Raw genomic sequence first — 17,861 nt, 5'->3', positions numbered from 1 at the left:
TGTCTATGCAATGGTAAGAAATTGACAAACAAGCAGGTAAACCTCCTGTCCAATATTTACAGAAGGACATAAAATGAGCTCTACAAGGTCAGTAAGCATGGATGGGTTAATCTAAGAAAATACAGATCTGTCAAAGTATAAAAATAGACCTTGGTTTAGATAATTGTTTGAGTGACATTCAGGAGTTGGGGTTAGGAGGCAAAGTTAGATGCCTGGAATCATTTTGAGGATTGGAAGGAGATACTGTTCATATTCAGTAAATATAGCATCCTGAATTTCTTAGAGAAGTTGATATTTGGTTTTGCTATACATTGTAAAATTACTTTTACCTGCTAACTGGAGCTATGTGATTCTATGAAGTAGTTGAATGAAGTAGTAGTATGAAGAATCTAAGTCTCTTTTTTTATTATTCATGATTCAATCACCAGTCATTCTGACTTTTGTCCTACCACTAGACTTTGATGATTCTGGAAGAGAGAGTGAGACTGAGGACTTGGTGCATCTCTCCCTCACTTAAATCCAATTCACAAATTTACCATGATTTTATACCATGAATGAAAAGAAATATTTATTATATTTTATTATTTATTTTTTTATTTTTAGCAGCAAATATAGCTGCTAACTGGAGCTATGTGATTCTATAAAGTAGTTTTAAAGAATCTAAGTCTCTTTTTTTTATTCCTCACTTTGGAATACCACTTTAAAGGGGAGCCTGGAGCAAGTTTCCCTCCTGGATCAAACCTGTTGCATTTTTCCTGTCCTTCCAAGGTCAGTAAAATGCCCTTCAAGGACAGTAGAAGGACCACCAGATCTAGAGTCAAGATCTGTGTTAAAACCTCAGACACATACTAGTTTTTTGACCTTGGGAAAGTCACTTAACTCTTTCTTTATCTGTAGGAAACAAACAAATTAATTAAAAAAAAAGTTGGGAAAAAATGGGAATACCAAAAACATTTACATTACTGGGTTGTTGTGAGGGCGAAATAAGTTCTCAGATCTACCCCCTTTCCTGGGTTCCAATCTCCCTTTACCAGCTGCTTTTTAACAGGTCAAATTGGATATCCCATAGTCTTCTTAAAATAGCATGTCCAAAACAGAACTCATTATCTTTCCCCAAAAAACCTTTCTTTCTTTCCAGTTGGTAAAGGAACCATTATTCTTCCTCTACCCAAGTTCCCAACCTCAAGTCATTTTAGATACCATGTTTATCCAATCTTTTGTCTGAGCTTGTGTTTTTTATTTTGTCATCCCCCATATATGCTCCCTTATTACCACTCTCACAACTAACACCATTATATATAGGCATCCCTCAGAGTTATTGCAGGTTCAGTTCCTAACCACCACAATAAAGCAAATATATAAATAAAGTGAGTCTCATGAATTTTTTGGTTTCCAAATGCATTTAAGAGAACCTTAACACCAGGTTGATAGCAAGGCAATGGATTTTTCAACCACAGCAATTCTGAAAGATATTTTATTTAATTATAGATGGGATTAAATTTGCATAGTTGAAGGATCTATACAGCAATGAAATAGCAATGGAATTACAGATTCTAAAGGGACTAAAGTATTTAACAGAAGTATTATCACCCCCAATTAAAAGATGAGGAACTTTAGGTTAAGAATGGTGGATTACCATTGGGCTGTGAGAAATGGTGAGTTCAATGATATTAGAAATACATGGAAAGACTTGCATAAAATGACAAAGAGTGAAATAAGCAGAACCAAGAGAACACTGTAACAATATTGTTTTAAGAACAACTTTGAGTGACTAAAGTCATTTTGACTATTATAAATATCCAAATCAACTACAAAGGACATATGAAGGAAGAAGCTATCCATACCCAGAGAAAGAACCGCTAAATAGAAGTATACATAGAATGATTTTACAAGGGCGGCCAGGTGGCTCAGCGAGTAAGAGCACCGGCTCCAGTGTTGGGACGACCTGGAGATCGAATCCCGGGCTCAGACACTCAGCACCACACCCAGAAACACCTGGCCGTGTAACCTTGAGCAAGTTACTTAACCCCGATTGCTTAAAAAAACAAAAGAATGATTTTACAGGTGTGTGTGTGTGTGTGTGTGTGTGTGTAATGGTAGCTCTCTTTGTGGTGGGGGTAGAGGGAAGATAAAAATTACATGATAATATGATATATTTAAATGGAAAAGCAACTTGTACATTATAGATTTTCAGTATTGTGTGCAATAATATTCTAAATTATGTTGTGGAGATGCTTATTTTATACCATGAATGAAAAATAAAATAAATTAAAATTCAAAAAAAGAAGGTTGAAGCGATTCCAATGTCACAAAAGTAGCAAATTTCAGATCTTGGAATTCAGGTCTTTTTAAAGCAACTCACATGTTATTTCTAGTATACTATGCATATATCAATAGTCCCCCACCCCCCATAAGTTGGATACTAGACTTCAAAGGATCATAGATTTAGAATTGTAAAGGATTATAGAAGTATTATGGTATCCCCCACTTTATAGGTGAGAAAATTGAGGCTCAGAAAGTTTAAATGGCCTGTCGAAGGTTAAAGGGTAGTAGTAGAGGTGTGGACTAGTACCTCTGGTGTAAGGGCTAGCAAAGCCTCTTGAGGCTGTTCATCTACCTTTGGTGTCTACCTGGTACTCAACTTTCACCTCTTGCTCCAAGAAGCTGTAACATGAGCAGTAACCACACCCTGGTAACCATCTCAGCAGATAGGCTAAACTAGGTTGAAGGTAACCAACAGGCCCCAAACTCATTGGTAAGTTAGGGGATTGTCTATCCCCAACCATAAAGACTTATAGTATTGGAACAGGTGAATGAAGATATTTTTTTCCAACTGTCATGAAGGTGGCTATTTTAGTTAGACATTGAAAATACCAAAGTTAGGGGTGGCCAGGTAGCACAGCGAGTAAGAGCACCGGCTCCAGTGTCGGGATGACCTGGGGATCAAATCCAGGCTCAGATAGCTAGCACCACACCCAGAAATAACTGTAACCTTGAGCAAGTTACTTAATCATGATTGCTAAAGAGAAAAAGAAAATACCAAGGTCATTCACTGCATCTCAGACAATCACCAGTCATTCTGACTTTTGTCCTACCACTAGACTTTGATGATTCTGCAAGAGAGAGTGACACTGAGGACTTTGTGCAACTCTCCCTCACTTAAATCCAATTCACAAGCAAGCCAGGACATCACCCCCATGATGTTATTAGTCTTCTTTGAAAATGAAAGACTAACAAAATCAAGATAGTTATTTAAAGTGTGGTGGAGGTGATTTTTGACTCCTTAAAAAGAATTAAGTAAACTGCTTTCTCAATTATTGAAAAAATTTTTGAAGTAGATACATTAATTTCCATTTTAAAAGTTTAATGTCACTCACTTGGTAATTTATAAATTTGCTGCTGGTGGCTCTATATGACTGAGATAAATTTGTTGGAGTTGAATGAGGAAATGGGAAGAGACTAAACATACGTGAAGATTATAGTCTTATAGCAGATGACAACAAAGTTAAATGGGGGACATCGGTGGATACCCCCCAGCCACTGTGGGATAGTAGCATTAAAGAAGCCATAGAAAAGAGAAGTAGCTCAGAAGGAGGACAAGTAGATTGTAACTAGTGTGAAGTCTTCCTTGAATCTATGAAACAGATCTGTAAGGCCAGTTTGTAGATGGAAGAAACAGCACAGAAAATGTGGTTTAAGACATTGTTATGTCAGAAAGTGACAGATGTAATAGACCTTGATTACAGCATTTACAGCAACCATATACCCAAGAGCCGGAAATCAACTGGATACAGAACTCCATGGTCTTGATGACTTGTTATAAGACTGGGAATTGACCTATTAAGCACCAAAAATAAATGAAAGTAGCATCTAAATTAACATATAAATTTAATGCTATGGCAAAGTGTTAAGAACAGATATTATTGAATTAGAAACAATAATAACAAAATTTCATGTTAGAACAAAGTCTTCTTTATGTTTGTCAGGTGTTAAATCTCTGCACTGAGGGACCTTTCCCTATAACCTTCTTCAGGGCTCCCAGTACGTCTTTGTTCCTCAGGCTGTAGATTAGGGGATTCAGGGCTGGAGTGACAATAGTGTAGAACACAGAGAGGATATTGTCTTGCTGAGGATTATGGTAGGCACTAGGCAGGACATACATGAACATTGCAGCTCCATAGTACATCCCAACCACTGTCAGGTGGGATGAGCAGGTAAGGAGAGCTTTCTGTCTCCCCTGTGCTGAGGGCATGTGGAACACAGCAGTCAAGACTAAGGTATAGGAGGCAAAAATGGCAGAGAGGGGCATCAGGAGGAAAGTCACACCGGTTGTATACAAAATCAACTTGTACTGTGAAGTATCAGCACATGCAAGCTTCAACAGTGGAGGGATTTCACAGAGCAGGTGGTGAATCTCTTGGGCTCTACAGAAAGGGAAGTGCATGGTGTAGATGGTGTGCACAAGGGCACTCAGAGATGCCAAAAGCCAAGATATAGCCACCATGGACCAGCAAACCTTTGGTCTCATAATTACCATATAGGTCAAAGGGTGTCGAATGGCCACATAGCGGTCATAAGCCATGAAAGCCAAGAGAATATCTTCCGCACCCCCAAGTGTCAGTGCCAGAAACATCTGAAGCCCACAGCCTGTAAAGGAGATGATGTTTTGTCCACACAGGTAATCTACCAATGTTTTGGGGGCAACAACTGATGTGAATAGCAAGTCCATAAGTGAGAGCTGGCTGAGCATAAAGTACATGGGCACATGGAGCCGGTTGTCCATAGCAATCAACAACAGTAGGAGACCATTGCTGGCCATTGCCACCAAATAAAGACATATGATTATGACACAGATGAGTTCAGGGAACCTGCTATCTTGGAGAATTCCAGTGAGGAAGAAACTGTTTATCAAGGTGACATTCCAGAGTTCCATTCCACAGATTCCTCAATTTGCTGTAACCAGAGGCTCAGTGAATATGCATCCCAAATGATTCAGGAATGTTCTCAATCTCTGATGCTAGAATACATTGAAAGCTTCTTAGTTTAAAGTCAGTGAGTTGACAACTTCCCTATTGTACCCAGATACCTGTCTTAGAGATAACTCAGAGACAGCCTTCTTATTATTCTGCTTCCACTCAGGTAAAGGAGCTGATGTACTTACAAATGTGATCTTCTGATAATGGACAACTTTAAGAGAGTTTGACAGATGTGGAGTATAAAAATGGAAGCTTTTCTGAGTATAGATCTGTTAAAAGTTTTTGATATACTTTTCAGAACCCTGACTTCAAGTAGACAGGAAAGCAGAGGTCTATCTTTTTTTTTTTAATTTTATGTGTTCCTTACATTTCTTTTTTTTATTATTTAAGGACACATGACCTCATTTTTTCATTATTAAAAACAAAAACCTTACCAAATTCTAGTATCTTTTCTAGCTATAGACCTATAGCTGTCCTCTATTTCTTAGCCCAAATCATTGAATAAATTATCTACATTCAGTGCCTCAACTTCCTCTCCTCTCACACTTTCTAAACTCTCTGCAGTATGATTTCTGGTCTTCTCACTCAACTGAAATTGCTCTCTCCAAAGTTATCAAAATCTAGGGCCCTCTTTCTCAGGCCTCTTCTTTAACCTTTCCATAATATTTCACACTGTTGACTACTCTCTCCTCTAATATAACTTCTCCTCTTGTGATTTTTATGACATTGCTTTCTTTCGATTCTCCCACTAGTCCTAGAATTACTAGGACTTTTTAGTCTTCTATGCTGAATCGTCATCCATTTCACACCCCGAATTATGAGTGTACCCAAGGTTTTTCCCTGGACTTTTTTCTCTTTTCAAAGATTGTCTTACCATCTCTTATAGATGCAAGTACCTTGTTTGACTTCCATATCAAGCTTCAGTCTCCATCATGCTCCAGTTCCAGATCAAAGCTTTCCTATTGAACATTTCAAATTTAATATCCCATAGACATCTCAAAGTCAATATTTCCAAAACAAATCTCTTCACCGTTTTCCCCAAGCCTTCCTCTGCTTCTTGTGAATTTTCTGCTATTTTCTAGAGCTTCATCATCCTTCTGGAAACCAAGGTTTGTGATGTTTTGCTCCTCATTCTCACCCCATATATACAATTAGTTGATAAATTTTCTTGTTCCCTTAATATTTCTCATATCTGTCTCTCTCTACTCACATAACCACCATCCAATTTCAGGACCTTTTCACATATCAGTGGACTATTATACTAGCTTTCTATGTGGTCTCCCTACCTAAAGTACCACGCCCTCCCTCCCACCCCATTTTAGTACATCCTCCAGTCAGTCAACAAATACAGATTTGATTATGTCACACTCCTTCCCCATCCCAGTAAGCTCCAGTAGCTCACTCATGACTCTAAATTTGGCTATGGCATCCTTTACAACTGGACCTCTTCCTATATTTCTAGTTATTTATTTTTTTTTACACAGCACTCTTCTTCAAAGATTGTGTGGTACAGAGATATTAGCCTCATAGTTACTTAAACAGAATTCTCTTTTTCCTATTGTTCTGTTTTTCAACTGATTGTCTTCCTTCCCTGGAATGCTTTCTCACCTCTTCCTTTTGCAACTCAGATTTCTAGAAACACTACTTTTTAAACAACCAATCATTTATTTGATTGTTTATTTTCAAATACTGTTTTCAATGTGAAAACTTTTCTTATCCTCCCAGCTGATAATTTTCTCTCTCCTCAAACTACTTTGAATTAATTTTGCATATATTCTGTATGTAATTATGCATGCATATGTTGTCTCATACATCTAGACCACAGGTCTGTTTTTGTTCAGTCAAGCTAAGAATGGCTTATACATTTTAAAATAAAGTTTTATTGCATTTAAACATTAAAAAAAAAAATCTTAGCTCCCCTAAGGGCCAGATTTGGCCTCAAGCTTTGATTTACTGACTCTTGGATAGAAGGCTTAGGGGGACTAATCATTGCAGGCTGAGTGCAGGTTCTATGAATTCTTTTTCATTTAACTGATCTGTTTGTATATTTGTTACTGTAGTCTAACACATAATAGTTGTTCACACTATAAAAATTGTCATGATGATTTTTAGTTATATAGATACATATAAAAATGTAAACTAGGTAATAATATTTTAAACAGTGAATGACTTAAGGAATTAAGCACTAATTATGTCACAAATATTAAAAATCATTATGAGACTGATAGCAGTGAAACAGAACACCTATATTTTTGAAGTAGAGCCAAAACATTTCTATAACTAACAACTTAGCAAGAAAAAATAAAAGAATATTAACTTGTTGGGCACATAGATTTAAATAACTAGAAAATCCACTAGAAAAACTACTAACTAGAAAAAAGTATCAATCCAAACAAGCAAAAATTATTAATTTAGAAAACCAAGGCCAAAATCAATAAAACTTAAACATAAAAATATTAGACAGATAAGAAAGAATTGAAATATTTTGTGCAAAGATTTGCAAAATTGATAAAATGTTAGCAAATTTAACAAAAATAGAGGAAGCTAAATTTACAACATAAAAATGAACATGCTGAATGTATAACAAATAGAGAAGAAAATTATCTGAGATTACTAACCCAATTAAAAGACCTATCATTTTAATATTTATATTTAATCTATATTGCTGTATTACTAAAATACTGCAAATATTATAGTTTTTGAATTATTTGAAATTGTCCATATGATAATGGAATGACATGCAATGGGTATGAATAGATTACAATACCTAATGATTAGGTAATTTTTAAGGAAAATTAGAATAAAAGGTGACATCAATCAAAGTTCTGAATGAAAAAGAAGATAGATTGGTCACATATTGAGGCCTTTATGCTTCCTTCATATCCATATGATGTCAAGAAAAAAAAAACAGCTTGTTGAGTAGTCTCCTTCTCCCTGTGGTAATTCTATAGAAAGAAATGGTCAATATTCCTACATTACAGTCAAATATGAATAGTTTATTGCCCACATTATTGGATGGAACACTTGTGTTGATAAATTCTCATAGTATGCTGGAAAAATGAGAATTAAAAAGAAAATGGATAAATTAAATTGTAAAATCACAAAGTAACCAAACAGAAAGAAGAGATAAAGCACATCATAATTTAACTACTAAAGAATGAAGATCCCTGGACCAAATGGATTTACAATCTTATAAAATATTTAAAAGATGGCTAAGTCCTATTGTTTATAAATGGTTTTTGAAAACATACAGAGAAGGCACTATTCATGAGGTAAAATGGTTCTGAGAAGCAAACCAGGGAAGAACAACTCAAATAAAGAGAACATTGTTGTTGTTCAGCTGTTTCAGTCATGTCCAACTCTTCATGACTCCATTTGGGTTTTGTGGTTTTTTTTGGTAAAGATACTGGAGTAGTTTGCATTACTTTCTCCAGCTCATTTTATATAGATGACAAAACTGAAGCAAAATGTTATATGACTTGCCTAGGGTAACACCACTAGTAAGTGAGGCTAGATTTGAATTTAGATCTTCCTGATGCCAGACCCAGCCCTCTATCCACTGTGGCTCAATTTAATTAATAAATATTGGTGCAAAGAAAATATAGCAAAATCTTCAAAATACTTATTGTGATCAATTCAGATTTATATCATAATGAAGGATTTGTTCAACATTAGTAAAGCAATATGGGAGACAGCACTGCATAATAATAGGGCCACCTGGGATCCAGGATGACTTGAATTCATTTCTTTGACACATATTGACTATATGACTCTTGGCAAAACACTGTCTCAGTTCTCTAAGCAGCTAATTAAGATGTACAAAATATTTTTATAAGCAAGAAAGAGTCAAAGAAAGTTAAAAACAGTCCCTACTATCAAGAAGTTTACATTGTAATGAGCATGACAACAAACAAATGTATATACAGTGTATATTCAAGGTAATTTCTGAGAGAAAACTCTAGAACTGGAACAGACTAATAAGAAAAAAGGTGCTAACCTGATTTGGCAGGAGGGATTTCCTCAGCAGGGAGTTCCCCATACATTTGAAATCATAATCCTGGAACCAATCTATAATTTATCCCTAATAAAGCATTTAGCACAATTAATCCCATAAAACAGAACTTTGTAATTATTTTAGAGACAATAAATTACAGAAAAAATTTTAAGCTAAAAATAATCAAGATAGTTAATAGCTTTAGCAAAATATGTTGTAGTGTAAGTTCACAAAGTTACTAGAATATCTTAATATTAGTAAAACAAGAAAAAATATATAGAAATTCCAATTAGAATTTCTATAAAATTTATCTATCTTGGAGTTAAGCAACTAAAATGCAATTATGATTTATTTAACCAAGTTACAAACATTATTTATTAAAACAAATGAAACTCTAAACATTTGCAGTCACAATTAATGTTTGTTGTTGTGTCATATCAATATAATAAAAATTATCGTATTTATTTTTTTTGTACAGATTTAGTAGTGGAAGTAGCCAAATCACCAAGGAGATGCTTTATAGAGTTCATTAAAATAAAAACAATTTATATAAATATTATGCATGAATAAAAGATTAAACCTTTTAAGTGGTGGAAATATAGAAATAAAAAGGGAATATCAATGCCAGATCTCGGTTTATAAAGAATTATTAGTAATTAATTAGTAATAATCAAATAATTAATTAGTACTGGTCCAAATATAAAAAAATAGATGAGTAGACTAGGATAACCAAGGCCTATACATAAATGAACACAGCAGCTGAGTGTTAAGTCCTAGAACATGAACTGCAGAATGAGATACCCTTAATTTGACAAGGCCTGTTGAAAAAAACTGAAAACAGTTTGACAGGAAAATAGTGTTTGCTTAACACTACACACTTAATACTGCAATACATTCCAAATAGATAAATTATCTATGCATTGCACTGTTAAAAATGAGAGAATGGAAATAGAGAAGGTACTTTCTAAAGCTCCTTTTAAGTGATTCTGGTATCCAAATCACAATTTTAGTAGGGGAAGAATTCACAACCAGATGAGGAATAAAGGAGAGGATAAAGTTTAAAATAAACTTTCAATCAAAATTTGAATCATGAAAATTATAGAGCTTTAACATCACTATAACTGGAATAAGAAGAGAAATTACAGGTTTTGGGGTAAAATATTTCCAGCATCTCCAATAAAAGTTCAAAATACGTAGGTAATTAACACAATCTTTAATACAAAAGAACTTACCTCAATATTATAGTAGTCAAAGGATATGAGAAAATGATTTTCAAAAGAAGGAATGAAAATACGAACAACGATGAGACAATTTCATCAAAGCAGTAATAATAAAGGAAAGTTTATAAGATAGGTTTTATCCCTTACATAAAAAATCTGCAAAGATAGTAAAGATGGAAAAAAGTCAATACTAAAAGAAATGTAGAAATATGTTGCCACTTATTAACTACTGGTAGAGTTCTGAATTGTTCTGACTCTTCTGGAAAACATTTTGAAATTATGGGGGAAAAGTTACTACAGTGCTCTTATCCTTTGATTTGACTGCATCAGTAGTGAGTTTTTACATCAAAAAAGTGATATCAAAGTGATATTTTAAATCAAAAAAATTTTAGAAGCATTTTATGTCCCAAAATATTAATAGAAACCTTATTTTGAGAGAGAAAAATCTGGAGACAATATATATGCTCAATGAATGAATAATGGTTAAACAAATTGTGTTCTATTGATATGTCTGAATTTTATTATGTCATAAAAATGAATATGAAGAGTTCAAAAAGTCCTAGAAAGATATAAAAGAATCAGTGCTGAACAAAGAAAGCAAAACCAAAGAGAACAGTATACATTGTCTAAAATAATGTAGATAAAGACATGCCAAAAAGTAACAGTTCAAATAAAATATAATAATGAATATTGGTTTCAAAAGACTAAGGTTAAGACATATTTCTTTCCTTTTTTGTAAGTGAACTATAACACCAAAGTTATATATATTATTGCTGCTATTGGATGACTTTGTTTAATTTTTTAATAGGATGGTGCTTTGAATGGTGTGTGTATGTGTATGTGAGTGTGTGTTAGTGATTTGGAAAATAATTGATATGTCAAAATTAAGTGTATAAATAAAAATACATTAGCCCAATATGAGCCAATCCCACTCCCACCAATGAATGAGGAAGGTAATTATTTTTTGAGGAGAGAGATAAGTGACAGATTTGAAAATTGCCTTGAATGCATACCTTTTAAAACCTAAGCTCTACATGTGCCTTCTGGTAATACTCTGTAATTCTTACCTTATCCTCTCTGTTAGATAAGGACTGGGACAGAGCAGAGGAGGAAGAATTTTTGTTTTGTTTTGCATTTCCTCGATAGACCAAAATTTTAAACAGGGACACTTAGGGAACTAAAGAAGATTGAGGAAGGTAGATTCATCACATAACTTGTCAAAGCATTGTAGGATGTGAAGCTCTTAGAAATGAAAGGAAATGCCTCAGATAGTAGGAGTAGAAAATAAAAATCGCTCAATATTGTATCTGGAAGGGATTTTAGGAAAATGAAATATTAAGATGAACTAGAGGAAAAATGAGAAACACACAAAATAATAAAAAGTAATTATTAAAATAGCAATCAAGAGCTTATAATTAATAATAACAATAATAATAATAGCTAACAATTACATAACACTTTATGTGCTGGGAACTGTGCTAAATACTTTACATTATTATCTCATTTGATAATTAGATTGATTGTGGACTTGGCTATACATATTTCAATTCCCTTTAGAGATGCATAATGTCCTGTACTAAGAAGTAATATAAGTAATACATTCTTTCTTGGTTAGACTATAATCAACCTCTTATTTCACTGAAGAGAAAACTGAAGCCCAGAGATGTGAAACGACTTGCCAAAGGTAGTTCAACAAGTAAGGAACAGTTGATTCCCATAATCCTTGGCACCCTGATGTTTTTCTTTGCATAGCTCTTCAACCTTTAATATCTTGGAGGCAGGATGGGATATCAGGAGGGAAATTGTCACCATTGAGTTCCCACACCTACAGAATCATATAGTGCCTGAAGGACATTTGTTTTTGGTACTGGTGAAAGCATGTTGCTAGATCAATGTAGTCCAGAGGATGGGAAACCCAGGGGAGAGGGAGACTGGCAAAATATCTGAAAAGTTAGTAAAACTAAAAGAAAAGTTATACCATTTGGGACTCTCCAGGAATGATCAAGAAGGTGAAGAAATCACCATCCAGCTTCTTGCCTTCAACACCTCTTGCCTGAACTATAATACCAGTCTCCTTGGTGCTCTCCCTACCTTGTTCTCCCTCCCTTTCCATTCCATCATTCCTATCCCTGCCGAAACAGTCTCTCCAGTATACAGGGATAACCATATCAATACCACAATCAAAAAGGTTGGTGCTCGTCTACTGCCTATAGAATAAAATATGAACTCCTAATCATTTGATTGAGTCCATGTGTTAATTTGACTTATACTTCCCTTTGTAATACCTGTTCATATTCTCTCGTAAAGCCAAGCTGGACTCCAGACCAGCCAAACTAATGTCATCCTGTTGTCTCCCATATCCATAAATTGAAATGTACCACCCACAATTGCTAGAATATACTAACTTGCATATATGTCTTGCAGTTGAAATACTTTATCTTAGCTTAGTGCCTCCCCTCTGATGATTACCTTCAGTTTATCTGTTATATGCTATTTGTACATTTTTAATTCTATATTGTCTTTCCCATTAGACTGTGACCTCCTTGAGAACAGGCACTCTTTTTCTTTAATTTTTTTCTTGTATCCCCAGAACTTTACATAGTCCTTGACGTATAGTAGGAAGTTGGTAAATACTAGTTGACTAGCTGGTTGCCTTTTCCCTTGAGATTCCCCTTAGATCTCTACTCTTTCACTGAATCATCTATGATCTCCCACCCATTTGCAGCTGAAAGTAATTTTGCCTGCCACATATTTTTATATCACATTTGTCTAATCTTATTTGTAACTATTACATTTTAACTTATGTCCTATCTATTTGTGTGTGTCTTATCCCAACCTATTAGACTGTAAGCTTCTTGAGAACAAGAACTGTCATGGTACCTTGCACATAGTAGGAGTAAATGAATATTGAACTCAAGATGAAGTGAATTGACCACCTCAGGGAACATTATTATGTTCTTTTTTTTTTAAAGCAATTGGGGTTAAGTACTTGCTGAAGGTTACACAGCCAGGTGTTTCTGGGTGGGTGCTAAGTGTCTGAGCCTGGATTCGATCCCCAGGTCATCCCAACACTGGGGCCGGTACCCTTCCTCGCTGTGCTACCTGGCCGCCCCTACATTATTATGTTCTTATAGGAAAATTTAATAAGATGAAGTAAAGAAAAATAAATGAGAGCACTCACAAATTGTTGTCAAGAATGAATTTTGTTTTAGATATTTTTCTATCTAGGCTTAGGCTATATTAAGAAAGCCATAGTGTCCTGGCCTAGAGAGGTGATGAGACCACTGTATTCTGTTCCAGTTTAACCATATCTAGACAACTATGTCCAGTTTTGGATATGACATCAGCTTCTAAATAATCTAAAGACACTTTGGTCACAAAACAAGTTAATAGATGAAGAGATCCCCCAAAGAAAGAATAAAAGCTGAAATAGAATAATTTCAGATAATTGGAAGATATTAGAAGACCATAAATGTTTGTGTTACCAGAATTTTGAATGCAAACACTTTTGCTTCTCTTTTGTCTGAGTTCCTTAGAGAGGTCATAGAGTTCATACATCCCAACATTAACCTTACAAGGCAGAAATCCCACAAGTAAAACGAAAATGCATAATTGAAGAAGGAAAAGTCATAGAAAAATAAGGACAGTCATATCAATGTAAGATTCTGTGATAATGTTCAAGACTAGGAGGTCCTGCCCTTGGGGTACAGCTCACCATTAGCTCAGCAGAAAGACTAGTCATACTGAACTCACAGTGAGAGTGAACAGAATTTAGTACACATTAAAGGAGAAATCAAGAAAACATATGGGGAATCTATAAACTTTGATAGGAGACCAGAATATTTTAAGTGGTACTCATCCAAGATTACAGATTATCTATCCTTCTGTTTCCTCAATTGTAAAACTGCAGGAATTGCTAATAGTTGTAAAACAACATTCTATGACATTTGAATGGGATCTCATATATTTAGATTCAAATAAAAGTAAAGACATTTTTTCCTTAAATCTAAGTTCATTTTAATAGGTCTTGAAGGATGGGCATGGAAGTGGAACACACTAAGTGTCTCGAATTTGTCAATGTAGGACTGTATCTACTGTGTTGTTTTTAAATTAGACTGGGAAAGGTCAACATAGGTAAACATTTATTTGGTTACAAACATCATTCAAGTTTCTAAGAACTTATTTAGAAATAATGTGTTCCACAGGATGATGGACCTTTCTTGAGGGAGCCGAGATAAGAATGGAGCACAGAACAATTCTAGAAAATGACTTATATAACCAGAATTAAGATCATCTGGAATATAATGGAAATAAGAAAACTTAAGTTCTTAAATCCATGTTAGGAAGAAGTTGCTGGTACCAACAGTGAAAGTTAATATAATTGATGATTGTCATCCTTGATGATTAGGAATAGGGTTTGATGGTCTGCAATCTCTATTATTATGAAGACTGAAAAAGACTCCAAAGGATGGAGTGAGTATATCACTTAGAAAATCTCAGAGTTTTAATGGACCTTGAATGTCATTTAATCTAATACATAATTGGTCAAGAATGTCCTTCACATATTACCTGACATTTGGTCCCCATGGCCTGAATGGGGACATGTGATCTCCCCAGAGACAGGGGGAGTCACTATCTCCTGAAACAATACATTTCTCTTTCATATAGCTACAATTATTGACTTATTTTTATTTGTATTGAACATAAATCTCCCTAGATTTTACTTCCCAGCATTGGTTCTCATTATGCTCAACACAAAAAGGACAAAGTTAATCCTTCTTTGTTGTGACAACCCTTCAGAGACCTGAAAATTATTCTCATGTCCCTTCAAGCCTTTTCTCCAAACTAAACATTTCCATTTGCTTCATCTGATCCTCATAGAGCATGGTCTCTAGTCCACTCACTATACTGAACCCTCTTCTGTGGACATGTTTGAGTTAGTCACTGTCCTATTTTCCCTAAAACTAGTACCCTGAGATGTACACTATTCTAGATATCTTCTGCAAAGGGCAAAAAAGAGTTAGCTTGGTTTCTTATGATACTAATTCAGGTTAATAATAATTTTCCCTGATACTTTGGATTCCACACTGATGGTGGTAACAGTGGTAGTGATGATGTTGAAGATGGACAATTAGTGGTCTGCATTTGAATGAATGTTAAGATTGGAAACCTGGAAAGAGTAAAGTGAGAGTGAAATGAAGAAATGTCAGGTATATAAGTGCCTGGATCATCCTGCTATATTCCATATTACTGCTTTTTCATTTTAAATTGTTACCTTATCATGCTAGTATGATTATAGATTTATAGTAGCTAAATCAAAGTCATCTAGCCCAATGCACTCATATTACAGATGAGAAAACTGGTTCCCAGAAAGATTATACAATTAGCTCAAGGTCACACAAGAGGTGAAGAGGCATGTTGGTGCAGTCAAAATGGAACTGAACTTGGAATCAGAGGAGACAGAGGACTTTGGTCCAAGTCATGGCCCTCACACTTGCTACATGGGCAAGTCACCTAAATTCATTTTACCTCATTTCCTCTTCTGTAAAATGAGGGTGCTTAATGAAATGATTTCTAAGGTCTGCTCCATCTCTAAATCTCTGCTTTTTGAGTGGCAGAACAAGGATTCAAAAGCAAGTCCTTGGACTCCAAATCTAATAGTATTCTCCACTGTAGCATTTGGTGTATGTAGTTTATTGACTTATTCCATTGCTAAATGGATGAACATTACTTACATTTGGAGTCTTGTGTAAGCAATCCACAACTTATTAGGTAACAAGAATAAGGATTCCCCATGGGGCAGCCAGGTAGCACAGCAAGTAACAGCACTGGCCCCAGAGTCAGGATGATCTGGGATCGAATCTGGGCTCAGACACTTAACACCCACCCAGAAACACCTAGCCATGTAACCTTGAGCAAGTCACTTAACCCCAATTGCTTAGGGATGGCCATGTAGCACAGCAAGTGAGACCACCGGCCCTAGAGTCAGGATGACCTGGGATCGAATCAAGGCTCTGATACTTAGCACCACACCCAGAAATAACTGGCCTTGTAACTTTGAGCAAGTTACATAACCCCAATTGCTTTAAAAATTAAAAAAAAAGAATAAGGGATTCTATTATGGTATGAAATCTTATAATAATAGTCTTTGGGAATGAAATTAATTTTCCAGGACACATGCAGCATAAATCCACAATAAGTCACTTACTAGATTCTAAGGTAAAGGGAGATACTGGAAAATGGTATTTTATATGTCACTTCCCTTAAATAAAAGCCTCAATGCTTATAAAAAGGAATGTGGGGCATCAGAACTATCATTTCTGGAAGAGACACCATCCCAACCAAAGCAGATATAATATAAGGTCCATAAAGTCATTGCTTGGTATATCCTCTATCAGTGACTGTTCTGAAAACTTCCCCAGGACATGATATAGTCAGCATGATACAGTGGAAAGGTCCTTGTCTCTGGAGTAAAAGGATTTGAGTTCAAATCCCATATCTGACACTTGCTACTTATGTGACCTTGGTCAGTTCACTTAAATTTCCTGGATCTCGGTTTTTTCATCTGCAAAATGAAAGAGTTGGACTATATGATTTCTGGGTGGCTCAATGATTGAGCCCTGGGCCTGAAGTTAGGAAGATGAGTTCAAATCTAGCCTCAGACTCTCACTAGCTGTGTGACCCTAGGAAAGTCACTTAACCTCTGTTTGCTTTAATCCATTGCAAAAAGAAATGTCAAACCACTCCAGTATCTTTGCCAAGGAAATCCCATGAGGAGGTCACAAAGAGTTAGAAAATACTGAACAACTACAACAAAGGTTTCTTCCAGCTATGTTTTTCTGTTCCTAACCCCAGTTATTTAGCAAAGAATATCTGGAGGCCAGGGAAATTAAGGAGGTGCCTTTTGTTGATTAGAGAAGCATTTCTCTGACTCTCACTTTCTATATCTGTCAGGAATGGGGAACCACCATTAATTTTTCTTCATGTAATCAGAAAAAAGACACAAAATGAGGGATCTTAACACCTCAAGTCCAGTAGAAGGGAAAGATGTTCTAAAGATGTGTATATTCTTGGTAACCCACACAGACAATAGCAATATTTAGCAAACACTGCTTCAGAAAGGAAAAAGCAAAAGGTCTTTATATAACCTCGTCTTTTTGGTATATATTTGGCCAGTTTTCTACTGTGCAACATCTTTAAGTAATGCACACGAATATCAGGTTCTACTCAAGGCAAAAATCTGTTCACGATGATTTAATGATTAAGGAGTTTATGGTACAACAAGGATAGTATCAGATTTCAGAAAGCTCTTTCTTGGAAGTATATTTGGTCATTAGAGAAAACTTAGAGTCTAGTAGGAGACCAGCAGATACTGAAAGGGCTTTTGTGGACACAAGCTAAGAGAAGATTTTCAGGCGTCTGCAAGGATCATACACTGATCCCAAGAAACTGTTAGTAAGCCATAAATTTTTTCATCAATCATGATAAGCCACATAGGTATTTTGTAGTGTGAGTTAGGGTAAGGTATATTGGCATATGGCTCACTAAAATAACAAAATGTAAGAATCCAAGAACCATGGTAGTATTAGCAGCACTGTCTTCCACTCCTAGCTCTAACCAATTTGGCAAACAAGTAATTTATGTCCTCTCCTTTGCCTACTTTTCTCCTCA

The 17,861-nt window shown here is 35.3% G+C and overlaps 1 protein-coding gene across 1 annotated transcript; it reads right to left on the bottom strand.

The window, feature by feature from the left end:
* Positions 1-3,982: 3,982 nt before the first annotated feature.
* Positions 3,983-5,091, bottom strand: LOC138149011 (olfactory receptor 2AG1-like). The gene has a single exon (XM_069071819.1). It carries the CDS (start codon positions 4,931-4,933, stop codon positions 3,983-3,985), a length of 951 nt encoding a protein of 316 aa, XP_068927920.1. The 5' UTR covers positions 4,934-5,091.
* Positions 5,092-17,861: the final 12,770 nt, after the last annotated feature.

This window comes from Petaurus breviceps, unplaced genomic scaffold, assembly GCF_028583685.1.
Source record: "Petaurus breviceps papuanus isolate PSGF00001 unplaced genomic scaffold, PetGlider_PUasm1.0 90845, whole genome shotgun sequence".
Taxonomy (NCBI): domain Eukaryota; kingdom Metazoa; phylum Chordata; class Mammalia; order Diprotodontia; family Petauridae; genus Petaurus; species Petaurus breviceps.
The sequence above is the reverse complement of the archived record's forward strand: the minus strand, read 5'-3'. Positions and strand labels throughout refer to the sequence as shown.

What these genes read in the sequence shown, in the direction of transcription:
- LOC138149011 (XM_069071819.1), bottom strand. Translation starts at nt 4,933, where the DNA reads ATGGAACTCTGGAATGTCACCTTGATAAACAGTTTCTTCCTCACTGGA.